The 19,364-nt window shown below is 36.0% G+C and overlaps 1 protein-coding gene across 1 annotated transcript in view; it reads left to right on the top strand.

The window, feature by feature from the left end:
* Positions 1 to 12,255, top strand: part of ENPP3 (ectonucleotide pyrophosphatase/phosphodiesterase 3) — a 65,867-nt gene extending 53,612 nt beyond the window's left edge. Inside the window, exons 21-25 of the mRNA XM_028125368.2 lie at positions 1,200 to 1,335; positions 3,579 to 3,656; positions 4,277 to 4,409; positions 6,431 to 6,587; positions 12,085 to 12,255. Coding sequence (XP_027981169.2) covers positions 1,200 to 1,335; positions 3,579 to 3,656; positions 4,277 to 4,409; positions 6,431 to 6,587; positions 12,085 to 12,255 — 675 coding nt within the window. The remainder of the gene's footprint in view (positions 1 to 1,199; positions 1,336 to 3,578; positions 3,657 to 4,276; positions 4,410 to 6,430; positions 6,588 to 12,084) is intronic.
* The last annotated feature ends 7,109 nt before the right edge of the window (positions 12,256 to 19,364 follow it).

Raw genomic sequence — 19,364 nt, 5'->3', positions numbered from 1 at the left:
AGAGTTTTTTGCCTTTTTCTTTGTGAATTGATCTTATACATTTTATTTTCCTCCAGCTTTATCGAGATATAATTGGCATAAAATATTATATAAGCTTAAAGTGTACAGTGTGATGATTTCCTACATGCATATATTATAAAATGATCACTATATACATTTCGGACACCACAGCTAATTTTCGCTTTTAGCACAATGCAGTGAATAGGGGAAGGACATCGTAATTTAATTTAACCTTCTTTTTTTGTTGTTAAGAAATGTATACATTGTGGGCAGGTAGTGGTATATGAATCAAAATCGGAAAAAAATGAAATGAATAGCAAAGTGTTTACTTACTCATGATTATATGCTAATTGAAATATAATGATGATGTAATACTGTATTACCTTAAACACTTGAGTTAGGCAGCATATTTATAAGATGCCTGCTAGTGGATAAGTTATTGTATTAGTCTTTAAATAGAGTTACACTGGGTGGCTTAGTTGGTGAAGCATCTGCCTTCGGCTTGGGTCATGAGTCCGGGCTCCTGGGATTGAGCCCCACTTCAGGCTCTCTGCTCAGCAGGGAGTCTGCTTTTCCCTCTGCCTCTGCAGCTCCACCTGTTTGTGCTCTCTTTCTCTCAAATAAATAAAATCTTAAATAAATAAATAAATAAATAAAGTTACAAAGAAAATTGCAAAAAATATATTCCTATATTACATGATAAATGAAGCACAGCTAACAATTTTTTTAAGTCCCCAGGTAAGTCCAGACAACTGTAGCTTCTTTGAATTAATCTCAGATTGCCCAGCTGAAGAATAACATCCTTAGTTTGTATGTGTATTTTTAAAATGAAATGTTTTTATTTTGTTTTCAATCTTTACTTATAAATACACCATATATGTATCCACCTAAAAGATCCTAAAAAGAATTTTGTTTTTTAGTACTAGCTCCCGTTATTTGTTGGCTCTCACTTCACTTTTGTTCTGCAAATATTCCTTTCCAAGATGGATTTGATTTGCCCTCCCAGTGTCCCTAACCAGAAGGGAACCACAGAAAAAAACATTGCTGAAGACATCCATTTCCATTGCTTGCGTAGACCTGATTCACTAAGAAAATAGGAAAAGGTTAAATGAAAAACATTCTAGGGAAGTTACAAACCATATAAGGTGATGGGTTAGCCACGACTGTGGGCGTAACTTTCTTTTTCTCTCTTTCAACAGGGAGACACATCGCCTCTTCCTCCCACTGTCCCAGACTGTCTACGGGCTGATGTCAGGGTTGCTCCTTCTGAAAGCCAAAAGTGTTCCTTTTATTTAGCAGACCAGAATATCACCCACGGCTTCCTCTATCCTCCTGGTTAGTAGAACTCTTTTTTAGAGCAGTAACTTAGAAAGCCCTCATCAGCTGGATGTGGGCATGTGCCTTAAACATACGCTCCCTGCCGAAACTACCTGCTTGGGCTAGACTAGCTGCCCAGGAGGCTTCAGCGGTTGCGGGCTGACTTGAAGCAGCACAGCAGCTCTAATAAAGATGAATAAATTTTGCAGTGCGAACCAAACATCAGCGCTAATCTGGCCCACATGTTCAGAGAGTTCGGCAGGTTTAATTTTAAAACTGAAGATTGCTTGGAGAGGGACGCAGAGCGTCCAAAAAAACATTTTTTTTTTTTTTTCTGGCTGCCACCCAAGCGAGGGCCTGCAGGGAGCATGCAGCTGTGCTCGTGGCGAGAAATCAGGCTGGAATTCGGGCCTGTTGCACACAGAGCATGCTCATGCCCAACCATTTCACACCGTGGGTTACGCCGCTGAATGAACTTTACATTTTTTGTTTGTTGGTTTTTAGGTTTTTGGTTGCTTGTTTTTTGTTGTTGTTTTGTTTTTAGAAAGCCTCTCTCTTGAGAACACGCAAAAGCCAGGGTCATTTTTCTAAACTCAAATCTCTTTCCTATTCAGCAGGAAATGTCATTTTTATGAACTCACTCATGAGATTCTCAACAATTTCAGCTTTTGGGAATGGGTTTGCTTCCTGATACTTGGCTTCATTTTTCTGGAAGCCATGACCTAAAGAGGTCAATTTAGAGATTTATAATTTAGGAGTTCTTCAGAGTGGGGAAAAAAAAGCCTTCATGAAAACAAGTAGCACATCAATTTAAATCCCTAACACAGAGTTAGAATAAATAAACTGATATATCTTATTAAAATGTCTGCAGAGTTCCCAAACTTACGCAAACACTAGGATGAACCTTAAGTAGTTGCAGTATTTTGTTAATAATTTTTAATTGAGGTCTAAAATTGTATCTGTTGAGCCGTAAGGCATTGGTTGATATATAAATGCCTCGACCAGGAAATGAAATTAATAACTAAACAACTTGTCTCAAAAAATCTTAAGGATGAAATGAAACTCTTCGCTAACTCTCCACTATTTTTTTGTTAGAAATTCTATTATAAGCTCATCTTATTTTTCTCTGAAAAGGAGGTAAGACTATATGGATTGCTATCCCAACTTTCAGGGCTCAATTTAAAAAGTAGAAAAAGCTTCTAAGCGTTCTGAGGACTGTGAGTAACATGTGAAATTTTAAGGAAAAACAAAAAACCCCAACAACTTGTTTTTCCTTGCTTTTTGGTGCCCATCCATTGGCCTTCCATTTAAATACTAACATACCCAAGTATAGTTTAAATATAAAAACCATTATAATAAACATTTATAGGCTTGTAGCTTTTTTAATCCTCATGCTATTTCCACAATAATAGATGTCATGAGACAATGAAGCACAGAGGGACCGAACACTTTGCTCCAGCACTCACTATGCTAGACAGCACTTCCAGAAGTCCTCCAAACCAATTGTGTGTGGTGTTGTCAGCAGTCTTTATCGAGTTAAAACTCACTTTCTTAGGGAAATTTGATTTTGGAAGAGTTATTTATAGCAGCATTATTTTGTGCACATTCAATAACTATGTATGCATACTGGTACAGTGCTTGTTTTCTAGGGCTATTATAACTGATTACCACAACCCTGGTGGCTTAAAACAATAGAAATGTATTTTTTCACAGATGTAGAGATCAGAAGTCCAAAATCAAGATGTTGGCTGGGCCATCCTCCCTTTGAAGGAGAGAATCTAGGGGAGAATCTTTCTTTACCTCTTCCAGCTTCTGGGGGCTCCAGGCATCGCTTGGTTTATGGCGACATCACTCCAACCTTTGCCTGTGTCTTCACAGTGACTTCTCCCCTGAATCTCTCCTTTCCTGAACCTCCTCTCTTTTTTATAAGAACACCAGCCTACTCTAAATCCAGGGTAATCTCATCTTGAGATCCTTAACTCAATTATATCTGCAAAGACCCAATTTTCCTATGTATCACATTCACAGGTACAGGGGGTTTAGGACTTGGACATATCTTTTTCAGGGTCACCATTCAACCTACAAGTATCAAATGCATAAAACCGTCAGGATTGTTGATAACCTCTACCGGAGAGTACTCAGTATCCCTGTGTTTTGACTGCTAATAAATTTTCATTAGTATGTAGTACTATTTTGCGTATTATGTAGTATGTTATATTTTGTCCTCTGACTAAAGTTAATCAAATACATTTGTTTTGCAGCAAACAATAGAACTTCCGATAGTCAATACGATGCTTTAATCACAAGTAATTTAGTCCCTATGTATAAAGCATTTAAACGTAAGTATACATTTAGATTATTAATTTAAAAATACCTAAGTGACTTTATGAACTTATAAACTAAACGCATCTTTTTTTTTTTGCAATTTGTCCCTGATATTGAGTCATTATGCTCTAATGCTTTAAATTTAGAAATAGGAAGGATCTCTGACATAGTTTTTTTTTTTTTCAACTTCAACTTTGGGTACCTTGTGACTAGGACTTCAATAATTTGTTTTTAATCCTAATTTAGCTCTAAATGGTTATTCACAAAACAAAATTTTACTGACACTTACCATAAGTGAGTGAAAGGTGTTTGTCCCTAGAATCATAATTAATAAAACAGTATGTATGTTCTGACTGTTGTTTGAATATCACTGTCCTCAAAGCACCTCGGCATTAGGAAGGAATTTGGAAACATGTTTTACTATAATGTCAAGACTGCAACTACATCAGCAACAGGAAGTACCATCAATGTGACTATTTTTGTTACATGGACTATTTTGCAGAACTTACCTAATCACCACTGACAATTATCGAAGCAGAACTTGACGCTATTTAAATGTACCTCTCTATAATAGAAAATACTTCCATGTTCAATAAAGATAGACATTTTTAACATCTAATTCTATTATTTTTAGAAATGTGGGATTACTTCCACAGTGTTCTTCTTGTGAAACATGCCATGGAAAGAAATGGAGTAAATGTGGTTAGTGGGCCAGTATTTGATTATAATTACGATGGTCATTTTGATGCTCCAAATGAAATTAAAGGGTAAGTAATTTGAAAACAAATGGACTTTTTGATTTAGCAATAGGGTATCATGAGGGGAAACCTCGTACTCTAAATAAAAGCTTAATATTCTAAATATCACACAACATATTTGTTTTTAATTTTTTTAAAGATTTTATTGATTCATTTGAGAGAGAATGAGAGAGAGAGAGAGCACATGAGAGGGGGGAGGGTCAGAGGGAGAAGCAGACTCCCTGCCGAGCAGGGAGCCCAATGCGGGACTCGATCCCAGGACTCCAGGATCATGACCTGAGCCGAAGGCAGTCGCTTAACCAACTGAGCCACCCAGGCGCCCTAAATATCACACAATATATTTATGTAGAGATGCTATCATTGACTATTTTCAACTAGTCTAAAAATGCTACAAAAATTTTATATGGCAAAAATTTAAACTAATGGGCAAAGAAAAAATGTTGAGGAAAAGTTCAGCAAAATTTTTATTTAGAAAATTTCTAAACAAATGGGCATAGGGAAAATGTGATTTTGTAAAGGTTAAAGAGAAAAGACTCACTGTACTATCAGTAAATATAAAGCCAGTCCAGCAATTAATTTAAAAAAATCAAGCAGTGATGATTCACAATATTGTCCAATAGTGGATGATTCATAAAATATCTCCCAGGAGAGGGTAGAGGCTTCCTCTAGAAAACCAGTCCTATTAACTTGTATATCTTTGTACTAAACCTGGTCATAATATGTTGCTAAGAATTACCTTTGAATGCAGCACACAGGAATAGAGAGTTTTAGTTTTATTCATTATTTCTCTTTATTAGCAAAGTGTATGAAGGACCAAACTAAACAACGGTGCTATCTGAGCCTAGATTACGTAACGCAACAGTTTCTACCTCTACCTTTTGATAGAGGTAGAAATCAGTGTGTGGCCTTTTTCCATTTCATTTGTCTTGTCCTTATTTTAGTGCTTATTAACACTATATTTTACCTTTTAATAATTCTAGCAAACACTTTGATAGCACTTTACCACATGCTAAGTATTTTTCTAAACACATAACTTTAGTCCACAAAACATTCCTATGTTAGATGCTGTTAGCACCCATTTAGAGATGGAGAAACTGAGGTACAGAGAGGTTAAGTATCTGGTCTATGTTCCACAGCTAATAAGTGGGAAAAGCCAGGATACAAACCCTCTGAGTTCATGTAGAAATCCTAAAATCACAGTACTATCACTGTTTATAGCAGTCATATTTCTTTTACTGGGCTCATCATAATAGCCTACCCTTATTTTGCACTTAAAACTTTTAAAAGCACTTTCATGTTCATTATCTAAAACTAAAGGACTGTCATATCGGTTATATGGATTTATCCCCTTGTCCACCCTGTGAAGTTGGTAGTAGAGGTCACCTCCATGTTAAAGTTGAGGAAACTTACCAAGTCATAGAATGTGAGAGGATTAGCACCCACCCAGACATCTAGCAGAAGTGCTCAGCTAGAGTTGGCATTGGGGCTTGTTTCCAGTCCTTTCTCTATTGCAAATTGTCACTATAAAATATAAAGTCAACAAAACTAGGAAACACAGGAGGCATAATGTCATGGTCTGCTTTTCTTTGTATTCTCATATGTTCCCACAGCATTATAATGACCAAGTTTGGACTTCTGTAAAGCTCTGATCTGGCTCATGGAAGTGTAAAAATATGTGATAAGATTTTTTTTTTTTTAAAGATTTTATTTATTTATTTGAGAGAGAGAATGAGAGACAGAGAGAGCATGAGAGGGAGGAGGGTCAGAGGGAGAAGCAGACTCCCTGCTGAGCAGGGAGCCCGATGTGGGACTCGATCCCGGGACTCGAGGATCATGACCTGAGCCGAAGGCAGTCGCTTAACCAACTGAGCCACCCAGGCGCCCTGTGATAAGATTTTGTACTTTCTATTCATTTGCTTTCTTTGACTGTATTTTTACTTTAGCATTTCTTTAAAAAAATGTATAATGACATTTAGAAGTTTTAGAAGCAAAAGTATACTAACATGAAATCTTTTTAATTGTGTTTTTAGATATATAGAGAACACTACTGTTCCCATCCCAACGCACTACTTTGTGGTGCTGACCAGTTGCAAAAATCAGAGACACACCCCCGATGCCTGCCCTGGGTGGTTGGATGTCCTCCCCTTTATTATCCCTCACCGACCCACCAACGTGGAGAGCTGCCCAGTGAGTATGCTCCCGGAGAGTCCTCAGGACCTGAGAAAGTGATTAGTCAGATCTCCTCCAGGCTTTCATAAAAGTGGCTTTGACTACAACATATTTTTTTAGTTGTTTCATGGGTAGAGTCGTACTAAATTACCTCATTTTTAAACTTTTCCTTAGACTATTGCTCTTTATGTAATTGATGTCAATTTAAATATGTATATGCCTACTTGAACATGTGTTTATATGCATATCTTATGTATTTTATTCATATACATTTTATCCACACTCATAAAGGAAGGGGTGGTATCTTATTAATATTTTGATTCTTAACACAGAATCTTGAGGGCGCTGTGCCAAAGTTGGCACTCAGTTAATGTTTCCTGAATGAATGTGTAAATATAAAAACTCCATCAGCTTGAAACATGAGGTCTGAAATTATTTACATACACACAATGAATTAAAGTAACTCTTTTTTTAAAACATCGTGTGTTAGTCTACTTCAACATCTTTCTGGATCAAGGAAAATTGTATGTAAATAGTTACTTAAACTTGCATATATTTTTTATAGGAATAATATGTACTCTTGTAATTGGGTTTTACTAGTTATTCAACATGAGTACCTATTAAGTGCATAGTGCTGTGAAAGAAACTTTTTAGAATGCACCAACGAGGAATACATTGTCTCTGCCCTCAAGGAGTTCATATATAACTTTGAGATATAAATGAGATATATAAATGAAATATAGACACATAAATGGTTCAGTTGATAGCATAAAAATTATTTTTAAAAAATAAGAGATGTCACAAAGTTGCTTTAATTGCTAAATCCAAAGTTGGATTAATTGCTAAATAACGTAAGGATTTACTGTTTCAAATTTGAAACACATTTGGCTGGAATAATCAATAAAGGAGAGTTATATAAAATGAGAGAGTAGGGCTGGGCCCTGAAAATGGGCAGAATTTGAACTAATTGAGAGGATTGAGAAGAACCTTCAAAGGAGAAAAGATTTGGTAACTGGATGCAACAGCCAAAGAAAAAGGGAGACTTGAAGATGAATCAGATTTTAAATGTAGGTAATTAGGGAAAAACAGAGAGAGGGAAGTTAGGAATGAGAATTATTTTGGCAGGTAGATAAGATAGTTAAGTTTAGGCATGTCCTTTGTAGAAATGGGTGTTCACATGGAAAATCCCATAGGCTAGTAGAGACTGGAAATTAAAGCTTAGGTTTTAGGCCAGATTGGAATTCATCTCTATTCTTTCAGTTGTTCAACACATAACTGCCTTCACCATACTATGTATTATGGGAGATACACCAATAGATTAGACATGAATTCTATCAAAAGGGGCTCACAGTCTAGCCCTTCGATGGCTAGTACAATAGAAGAAGGAAGAGATAAGTGGCACAAAGAGGGATAGTTAAAATTGCTTTAGGTTTTCAAAGGAGAAATATTTCTTAGTAGGGAAGGCGACATTCTAACTTGGTCTTGAAGATAAGATTTGAACTTGAATGTTTGAATGGTCTTTCAATGACTAAAGATGGAGGGCAAAGATAAGAGGCTAAGCAGTGACTCTCCCAGAGTCCTAGAGTGGGCAAGGGTTTCCAGAAAAGGGTAAGCCATCATTCTTGACTTACTCTTCCAGTGGCAGAAGTCATGACTAATACACTGTGGTGCTGGTTACCACTGAATCAGAATTAAGTAGTTCTTTCTAGCCCGTTCTAGGTAGCTCCTATGGATTGATTAAAATGGGTATGCAAAGAAGAAACTATTGGCTATCCCTGGTCTAGACCTTTATTGCCTTCTATCAGAACTTTTGGAAAATGAATCCTAAGTAGTTTCATTGTCCCTTGTCTGCCCCTTCACCTCTGTACACCACTACCAACTTACCCTAAACTTTAGGTTTTCATTATGACATACTTTCTCATCCCAAAACTTTATCTACCCTGAATAAAAAACAAAAGCAAGCAAACAAAAGCCTCCTAGCCTGTACTTAAGGCTCTTCACAATTTACCTTCAGTTGACCTTACAAACCCAAACTGTAGACCCACTGAAGTCCTTGAAACTACTTGATGCATCTTGAGTTTCCCTACCTCAACATCATTGCTCGCTCTTCTTTCTTCAAATGCCCTTCTTTTCCATCTGCTTAAAATGTATGAGACAATCAGTTGTTTTGGGAAGGTTGAATTTGCTCTTGGTGGTCTTCAAATTGAGAAACTAGTTGAGTATCTAGGAGGATAAAATGAGAAGCAGTATAGAAAAGATCTTACACGCATGGATTTTGGAGCTGGACATCCTGTGTTCAGTTACTGACATCGCCTCCTTAGGTAAATAATTGAATGTTAATCTCCTCAGCTGTATACAAAAATACACCTTCCCTCATAAAATTGCTGTGAGCATTAGATAAGTTATTTCATATAAAATCCTAAGAATTCTCAATACATAGTAAGCAAATGGTGGCCATTTTAAAGAAATCACATCTTATGTGGGAGTTAACACATTCTACAGTCAACATAAAATGAGATTGTATACAAATAAAATCCTCTTTAATCAGATCACCCAATAAGTACAGTGTGAATATATATATATATATATATGTACACACACACACACAAACTGCACCTTAATGAGTCTAAATCGGTCAATATTCCCCCTAGCATTAGAAAAGGCACCCAGTGAAATAGTTGGCTTGCTTTAAGAGGCACGTCCTATGGAAACTGCACTTTTAAATATTCTAATCACTCAGTGCGGGGAAGTACCCCCACGGTAAGAGATCTGAAGGAACTGACACCAGTGTAGAAATGATAGATTCACAATTCCACCTCACACTTGGTCTAGGAAACTAGATTCATATAGCCTTGTTTATTTTCTTCCTTCCCTGTTCTTTCCATATTTTCTGCCCTTCTTTTACTTTTTCTTTTTTTCTCTCAACTTTGTGTTGTTAAATTCCTGTCAGAGAAAAGAGAATGTTGTCATGAATCCAAGTGGCAATCATTATTGTAGCTTGTTCAGAAGATACTGGAAAATACAGGTCTGGAACTTGGAAAAGACATCAGAACTGTAGAGACAGATTTGGTATTAAATTATGGGAGTGAAATAAAGTTGCCAAAGGGAAGAAAGTGGAGAGAAGAGATCCAAAGATCAAACTGAGGGAAATGTCTATACTTCCAGGATGGAAAACACTAGAATCGGTTGAGGAAACAGAAAGTGTCACTGAACAAGTAAGCAGTTAGAAAAAAAGAGGGAATTTTAGAAGCTTGGGGTGATCAACTAAGTGAAAGATCTTAAAAAAAAAAAGTCCACTCAGTTAGGTCATCCTTGCCAAAGCGATTTCATGAGTGTGGTAACAGCAATAACCAGACTGTATGTAGTCAAGGGGAGAAAATAAAGAAGTAGTTAGGGTGGAAAAATACTGAAACTGATATTGCCTCAGAAACCTAACAAAGCAGGTTGTATTTTAGGGGTATATAATACTTCTAACACATTCACAGTTGACTCTTGAACAATATGGGGGTTGGGGATGCTACCCCCCACACAGTTGAAAATTCATGTATAACTTTTCACTCTCTCAAAACCTAACTGCTAATAACCTACTCTCAACTGAAAGCCCTACAATACCATAAACAGCTGATTACCACATATTTTCTATGTATCATATACTGTATTCTTAAAATAAAGTAAGCTAGAGAAAAGAAAATGCTATTAAGAAAGTCATAAGGAAAAGACCATGGCAATTCCGTACTGTATTTATTGAAACAAATCTGCATATACGTGGATCCTCACAGTTCTAGCCTGTGTTGTTCAAGGGTCGATGGTATTTAAATACAGTGCATAAGAACTGTATGTATGCAAGGCTGCCCTTCTGTTGGGATGCACTCGTACAGTGAGAGTTGTCTATGGCTAGCTTCTGTTTGGATTGGTTGGTGCAGGTGGACTAGCTGGTATTGAGTAGTACCCCTGCCGAGATAGTTGTGTGTTGTGCTTTAGGTTTATTGAATTGCAATTTTATAAGAGGGTAGACCCAGTCAGGTGTTGAGTAAACATTTAGTTGGTGAGACACCAAATAAGCCATGAGACAGCAGAGCAATATAAATCAAGTGGGGGAGAACTTTATGAAAAATGTGATAAAAAAACATTAAATACTGCTGAAATGGGAAGTAGTAAACGCAGGGAAAAATAATTAATTAGATTCCCGTTGGCTATATGAACTCAAATTAATACACTGCATATTTATTCAAAAAAATTAACATACATCATCAGCCCTTAGGAGGTTAGAGGTACCTAGCGGGTTAGAGACAAGAAGTAGTTTCCTCTTACACTTCCTCTAGCTCAAATAATAGCTGCCTATTTTAAAGCTGCATATTTAAAAAACAAGTCAGCTACCACACTGAAGTCAAATGACAGGTTTTTTTTTTAATGTTCAGTTAGCCAGAATATGGTACATCATAAATCAAATGACAGTTATTAGAACACACTCTTCTAATTTAACAAACTTTTAAATTTTCTTACTTTTAAAAAAAATCTAAATGAAAATTAACAATACCATATGAATATCATAAAATTGCTGTATAAAGAATAAGAAATTATGTAGAAATCCATGGCTCTAACTAAAATCGAATTAACTTTTTATATAGTAAAAAACCTGTTAAAAGTCAGATGGCCAAGAAATGTCTGAAAAGATGTTCAACTATAATGATACTCAGGGTAATAAAATCAGAGATGGAACACTATTTCACACTGTGATTTGGCAAGGATGTGGGGAAATAGGTGTTTTCCTCCACTGTCAATGTAAGTGTAAATTGATATGAACACCTTGAGGAGTACAAGGTTTAGTATCTGGAAAAATTAAAGTTGCATGTACTTTCTGATCCAGCAAGTCCATTTATAGATCTTAGAAACTCATATTCTTGAATACAGAAGGCATGTGCCAAGTTGTTCGTTTTACAGTATTATTTATAATGCCCAAAATACTATGAATATGGCAATGAAAAAAAGAACTGCCACCATAAACCACAGCTAAAAACAAGTGATTTAACTAGCGCTAGGTATATCACTATGGATAGATTGCAAACATAATGCTGACTGAGAAAGTAATTATAGAATACCACTTTAATATCACTTACATAAGTTTGAAAACTCAAGTCAATACTGTGTATTGTATATTGATGTGCATTAAAAGTTTAAAAACACAGACTGGATTCCATGAGCTCATGATAATGATTGGTGCTGAGGAGAAGGACAATGGGGATTTAGCTTCATCTGTAAGATGTTATTTCTTTTCTACCTGAAGTAAATATTAAAATAGCTAAACTTTATGACTTTGGTGGTCTGTATTTGTTCTAGTATACTTTGTACTTTTGTTTTCCTTTTATTTTAGGAAACAACAAAATGTAGCTATATCAAGTTAAGATTTAAGGCAAGAAAAACCCCAGGAAAAAGGAAAACTTCTAAATCATAAAAGATCTTTTGTTAATGAAAAATAATGCCCTGTGAAAAACAGTCTTTTGTTTTTCTTTTACAGGAAGGTAAACCAGAAGCTGTTTGGATTAAAGAAAGATGGCAAGCCCACATCGCTCGGGTCCGCGATGTGGAACTTCTTACTGGACTGGACTTTTACCAGGAAAAAGCACAGCCTGTCTCTGAAATTTTGCAACTCAAGACATATCTACCCACATTTGAAACCATTATTTAACTTAGTATATAAATGAATTCTGGCAGAACGTAAATGATTTTTTCCTGTTAAATAATCACAAAATAAAGTTTTCAATTTTTCCTTAAAAACCATGTGGCATAATTTCATTATTTCCTTCTCTCTTTTTCATCTCTATAAATGTGAACTTTATTTTGAAGTCACTTTTTTTTTTTTTTTTTTTGCACAGAGATTGTGCTGTATGAGATCTACCCTTTTACATTTATTACCTCATTTATAATCTTGGGCTGTATTTTTCTGCCCAGCATTAACTAAACAGAAGGGAGAGCAAGAGAAGGGTCACTTTGGTGAACATTATACCAAGAAGTGTTACATTTGACAATCAGACAATATTAAAAGAAGCACATTACCTCATTTAGTAATTTCACTTGTAAAAACTGTGTCAACAAATCTTTTACAGTAGGAAAGACCAGAAAACAACCTAAAAGACTGGTTGAAACAATTTTGGAGTTTGTTGAAACAAACAATGGAATGGAATGCTATTCCAATACTATGAAGAAAGAAGTACATCTATAGATGGAATGTATGTCTATCGTTAAGCAGAGAGCTAGGGAAAAGAGCATGCTATCACGTTCTAGGGGCCAGATGATAAAATGCCCTAGGCCACACGGTCCCTATTGCAACTACTCAGCTCTGCCTTTACATCAAGGAAGTAGTCATAGATAATATGTAAAAGAAATTGGAGTGGCTGTGTTCAAATAAAACTTTATTTACCAAAACAAAACATGGAGGGCTAGATTTGGCTCCAATAAACTTCCAGATGATTCTCTGATAAAAAGACCAGTTCATCCAGGGGACAAAAGCTTTGCTAGTGATGAAAAATCCTGTGACATAAAAAAAAATGTCATGGCTATTAAAAAAAATAAAATATTTCTATGAGGAGGCCAATTGAAGTATGGTCATTAATTACAACTAATTGAAATGTTAGTTTAAATGCCACTGGGTTGGTTTTTGTTTGTTTTTTACATATTTTCTCCGCTTGTAAGATTTAGCTTTAAACATTGTGCAGTGAAAACTGCAAACACAAATTGAAAACTACTTCTGGTTACATGGCAGAAACATTAATACCCTGAATACAAATAGAATTCCTCCAGTTCAGGTTCCTCTGCCCCATCATAGCCTGGAAATTAGATAAGATCACCTGACTTTAGACTCCACAATGGGGAGACAAATGAAGGATGGTTACACCCCTGAACTGAATTTAACTCTGAATGTCCTCATTGCTTTTGAATTTCTCTGAAAGTAACTAAATTGTTTTTTATTATCAGGTCAAATGGGTGCTCAACATAGAAATACAAATTTCAGTCAGAAAAATTAAAGTTACTTTTTTTTTTGCATAGCGACTGTGTGATATACCTTCCTTAGGCGTAATCGTTATCTTATTAAAAAATACATATGTGTGAAATCATTTTGAGGAAGGACACCAGTTATTTGGCAAGTCATGGAATTACAAGGGTCTTGAAATTGCTACTTTACAATTTTAAGTATGTAGTCCATTTTTTTATAATGAGTTTTATTTTTTAAAAATCTGAAAATGTAGATAATAATGTTAGTTGCATTTAAAAAAATATTTATTTTGAAAGAATTTCCAAGATACAGAAAGGTTGCAAGAATGGTATAAAGAACTCTTGTATAACCTTCACCCAGCTTTACCAATTGTTAATATCCTCATTTTTTCCCTAAACTTTCTGAGAGTCATCATACCCATTGACCCCCAAAACTTCAATGTGTATTTCCGAAGAAATACAGCTGTAGTCGGGGTGTTTAAAGTTGGTACAATAATATTAACTCCTACAGCTGTAGTCGGGGGGTTTAATGTTTGTACAATAACATTACTTGGTTTATAGGTCTAATTCAAGTTTTCTCATATTTTCAGTAATGTCCTTGATAATATTTTCTGGGATCCAAAACAGAATTGTTCATTGCATTGCTTTCTTTCCACTTTGGTCTCTTATAATGTACAATTGTTCCTCAGCCTTTACCAAATAATGTTGACATTTTTGATGAGTCCAGGTCATTTATCTTGTAGACTGTCCCTCAAATTGGGTTTTCTTTTTTTTTTAAAGATTTATTTATTATTTATTTTGAGAGAGTGAGAATGAGAGAGAGAGAGAGTACATGAGAGGGGGGAGGATCAGAGGGAGAAGCAGACTCCCCGCTGAGCAGGGAGCCTGATGCGGGACTCGATCCCGGGACTCCAGGATCATGACTGAGCTGAAGGCAGTCGCTTAACCAACTGAGCCACCCAGGCACCCTCAAATTGGGTTTTCTGACATATCCTCATAATTGGATCAATGTTTTGCATTTTTGGCAGGAACACTACATCAGTGATGGTGTGTTCTCAGTGCTTCATATCAGGAAGCGCAAGATGTTGTTCAATTATGCCATTGTTCCTGATGCCAAATTTGATCAGTTGGTTAAGTTGGTGTTCACCTGGCTTTCCTTCTGTAAAGATAATATTTTCCCCTTTATAATTTATAAGTTATTTGTGGGGGATATTTGAGACCCTATAAAGTCCCTGATTTTCATTAAATCACCCACTTCTTTAGTATACATTAATAACTTTTTTTTAAAGATTTTACTTATTTATTGATAGAGAGAGAGAAGACAAGCGGGGGAGCGGCAGGCAGAGAGAAGGAGGAGCAGGCTCCTCATGGAGCAGGGAGCCCGATGCAGGACTCGATCCCAGGACCCCGGGACCATGACCCGAACCAAACGATGATGCTTAATCGACTGAGCCACCCAAGCACCCCTACCTACATTAATAATTTTTGCTGATTAAATTTTTACTATGATAGTTGCAAAAAGATGATTTCTTAAACTGCCATTACTCCTTCTATGTTTATTAGCATTCTACTGTAAGGAAAAGTTTTCCCTTATGTGTTTATTTGTTCATTATTTGTTTGTTATTTGTATAGACTCAAGGGTTTTTATTCTAATGAATTAAAATACACTATAATTGTTACTTATTTTGGTACTCAGATTGCCCCAGATTTGGCCTGTGGGAGCTCCTTTAAGTAGATTCTTGTGTTCTTTGACATTATCCTCATCATTTTTAGAGCACCTCCTTACTTTCTGACATAAAAAATGTTTAGGCTCATCTTATACTTTCCCTGTGCTAACTCTGGAATCAGCCATTTCTCCAAGGAGCCCTGATTCCATTTAGTGGGTATTCATGTTGTAATTACTTCTGGAGTATCACTGCAACTATGCCCCTTTAGTCAACAAAAGTACAACCTGTATCTACATCTTCTTGTCTAGGATCTCTCTATTTGTGTCTCTACTCATATTTATAACTATGTGTACACAAAACCATGAGTCCATTGTCTGGATATACTCATCTATTCATTCACCTACTGAAAGACAGCTTGTTTGCTTCTCAGCTTGGGCCATTATGAATAAAGCTGCTATAAACATCCATATATAGGTTTTTGTGTGGGCATGAGTTTTCAGTTTCTTTGGGTAAATACCAAAGAGCTTAATTGTTGGATCATATGGTCAGACTATGTTTAGTTTTTTTAAAAAAGATTTCATTTATTTATTTGAGAGAGAGAGAATGAAGGGGGGTGGGGAGCAGAGGGAGAGGGAGAAACAGACTCCCCGCCGAATGGGGAGCTTGACACAGGGCTCGATCCCAGGACTCTGAGATCATGACCTGAGCCAAAGGCAGACACTTAACTGACTGAGCCACCCAGGTACCCCAGTTTAGTTTTGTAAGAAACTGACAGTCTTCCAAAGTGGCTCTACCATTTTGCATTCCCACAACAATACATGAAATTTCCTGTTGCTCCACATCCTTACTAACATTTGATGTTGTCAGTGTTCTGGATTTTGGCCATTCCAATAGGTGTGTAGTGGTATCTTATTATTGTTTTAATTTGCATTTCCCTGATTATATATGATGTGAAGAACCTTCACATGCTTATTTGCTATGTTCTTTGGTGAAACGTCTGTTAAGGTCTTCAACCCATGTTTTAATCAGATTGTTTTCTTATTGTTGAGTTTTAAGGGTTCTTTGTATATTTTGAATAACAGTCCTTTATCAGATGTATCTTTTGCAAATATTTTTCTCCTAGTCTGTGGCTTGTTTTCTAATTCTCTTGATATTGTTTTTTGCAGAGCAGAAGTTTTTAATTTTACTGAAGTCCAGCTTATTAATTATTTTTTTTATGGATTGTGACTAAAAAGTCATCACCAGTTTTATAGTTTTACATTTTACATTTAGGTAGATGATCTATTTTGAGTTAGTTTTTTGTAAAGGGTGTAATGTCTGTGTCTAGATTTGTTTTTCTGCATGTGGGTGTCCACTTGTTCCAGGACTGTTTATTGAAAATACTATTTTTGCTCCATTGTATTGCCTTTGCTCCTTTTTCAGAGATCATTTCACTATATTTATGTGGTCTATTTCTGGGCTCTTTACTGTTTCATTGATCTATTTGTTCTTTCACCAATACCACTCTGTCTTAATTATTCCAGCTTTATAGTAAGTCTTGAAGTCAGGTAGCAACAATCCTCCAACTCTGTTCTTCTCTTTCAATATCATATTGGCTATTCTGGGTCTTTTGCCTCTCTATAAACTTAGAATCAGTTTGTTGATATCCATAAAAGATTTGCTGGGATTTTGATTGAGATTGCATTGAATCTATAGATCAAGTAGAAGAACTAACATCCTAACAATATGGAGTCCTCCTATTCATGAACATGGACTATCTCTCCATTTATTTAATTCTTTGTTTTGTTCACCACTTTTGTAGCTTTCCTCATTTAGATCTTGTACATATTTTGTTAGATTTATACTTAAGTATGTCATTTTGGGGGTTGCCAATGTAAGTTTGGTATGGTGTTTTTATTTTCAAATTCCACTTGTTCTTTGAAGGCATAAAGAAAAGTGATTGAGGGCAACCCCTTCGGGTCCCCTCCCTCTTTGGGAACTTTGTACTATCACTTTGCTATTGCTCAATAAACCTTGCTTTGCTGCTCACCACTCTGTCTGGTCTACCTCTTCATTCTTTGAAGTGGCATGACCAAGAACTACAGGCACCGATGGAGAAAAAATATCCTGCAACATTTATGGGGGCTTGTCTGGGATATCCACCATCATGAAGGACAACTAACCAATAAAGATCATCAAACTCCAAATGGTGGTGGTTCAGATGGAGCCTCATGTGGAGGTCAAACCAGACATCTACAGGGGACCCCCTGTTAGATCTGGACGAGAGGAGTGCTGACTACTGCCCCATCCAACACCCCCAACCAGCAGGAAGTAGCTAGGATATGTCATCGCCCTTCTTCCCTAGCAATAGTTAGAGTTACCTCTTCAGAGGAGGGAATGATGAAGGGTAGTTGGAAGGCAGGCAGCCAGGGACAAGTCCCCTCCCCACTCCCCAAGAGGAAACCACCCTTAAAAGGATTTGACACCACCCTGGAAGGAGCCCTCCACCCTTTCCCATATGATAGATAGGTGACAAAAATCTGATTGGATGACAGGTGCAGGGAGAGTAAATCTGTTTAAAACATTTGCCAACAAGCCCATAAAAACCGTTAGATGTAGAAACTCCGGTGGCAACCCCTTCTGGTCCCCTCCCTCCTTGGGAGCTTTGTACTATCACTTTGCTATCGCTCAATAAACCTTGCTTTGCTGCCCCCCCCCAAAAAAAGTGATTGACCTTTGCAAATTAATCTTCTATCTTGCAACTTTAATCACTTATTGGTTCCAAGAGTTTTTTTGATTCTCTTGGATGTTCTATATAACCAATCAAAGCATCTGTGAACCAATACAGTGTTATTTCTTCCTTACCAATCTGTATACACTTAATTTCCTTTTCCTGTCTTATTACATTAGCTAGAACTTCCAGTATGATGTTGAAAAGGGGAGGGGAGAGAGGACATCCTTGCCTTGTACCTGACCTTAGTGGGAAAGTTCTGAGTTTCTCACCATTATGTATGATGTTAGTGGTAGCTTTTGTGTAGATATTCTTTACCAAGTTTAGGAAGTTCTTCTCTGTTTCTAGTTTACTCAGAGTTATTTATCATAAACTGAATTTTGTCAAATGCTTTTATTCTATTCTATTCTCTTTTTTCTGTTAATAAATATCTATCTATTGATATGATTATTAATATTTTCTTTTTTAGCCTTTTAGTGTGATAGATTACACTACTTGCTTTCCAAATGTTTAACTAGCCTTAAATCTCACTGGTCATGGAGTATAATTATTTTCATACATAGTTGGATTCAATTTGCTAATATTTTGTTGGGGATTTTTGAATCTATGTTCACATGAGATATTGGTCTTTAACTTTCTTTTCTTATAATGTCTTTATCTAGTTTTGGTATTAGGGTAATGTTAGCTTCATGAAATGAGTTTGGAAGTATGCTATGTGCTTCTACCTTCTGAAAAAGATTGTAGGGAATTGGTATAAATCTTCTTTAAGTAGAATTTACCAGTGAGCCATCTAGGCCTGTGCTTGATGTTTTAGAAAGTCATTAATTATTGATTCAATTTTTAAAATAGATATAGGTCCAGGCAGATCATCTATTTATTCTTGTGTGAGTTTCAGCAGGTTGTGTCTTTCAAAGAATTGGTCTGTTTCATCTAGGTTATCAAATTTGTGGGCTACCATAGTTTATTAAATCAATCTCCTATGTAAGAGTCCTTAGATTTTTCTAATATTTTGTAGTTACAAATATACAGCAATGAATAATCTTATGCATATGCAATTTTGTTGGAATTATATTTTCTGGGAAAATTCCTGGAAATGGGTAAACATATATTTGGTAGTTTTATTTTCTAACACCGAAACTACTGTATTGGCACAACTTTAATTTCTAAATTGGTATATTCAGAATCCAAATTTAATGATATATAGTTTTCCTCCACCAAAAATGGAAATAATTTATGCTTTCTAAATCATGAAAGTAACACATACTCATTGTAACACTATATAAATTGTATAACTATAACTACATATATAGTTATTTTTCACTTTTGGACAATAGAACTATGTCATCTCAGGTTATGTAATTGTCTTTTCTTTTTATTCTGCTGACATAGAAATAAGTGATCAACTAACTTTTGACAAGTGCTTTCTAT

The sequence above is a fragment of the Eumetopias jubatus genome, unplaced genomic scaffold, assembly GCF_037043125.1.
Source record: "Eumetopias jubatus isolate StellerSeaLion01/CBP00866 unplaced genomic scaffold, mEumJub1_p1.0 scaffold_6, whole genome shotgun sequence".
Taxonomy (NCBI): Eukaryota; Metazoa; Chordata; class Mammalia; order Carnivora; family Otariidae; genus Eumetopias; species Eumetopias jubatus.
The sequence above is the reverse complement of the archived record's forward strand: the minus strand, read 5'-3'. Positions and strand labels throughout refer to the sequence as shown.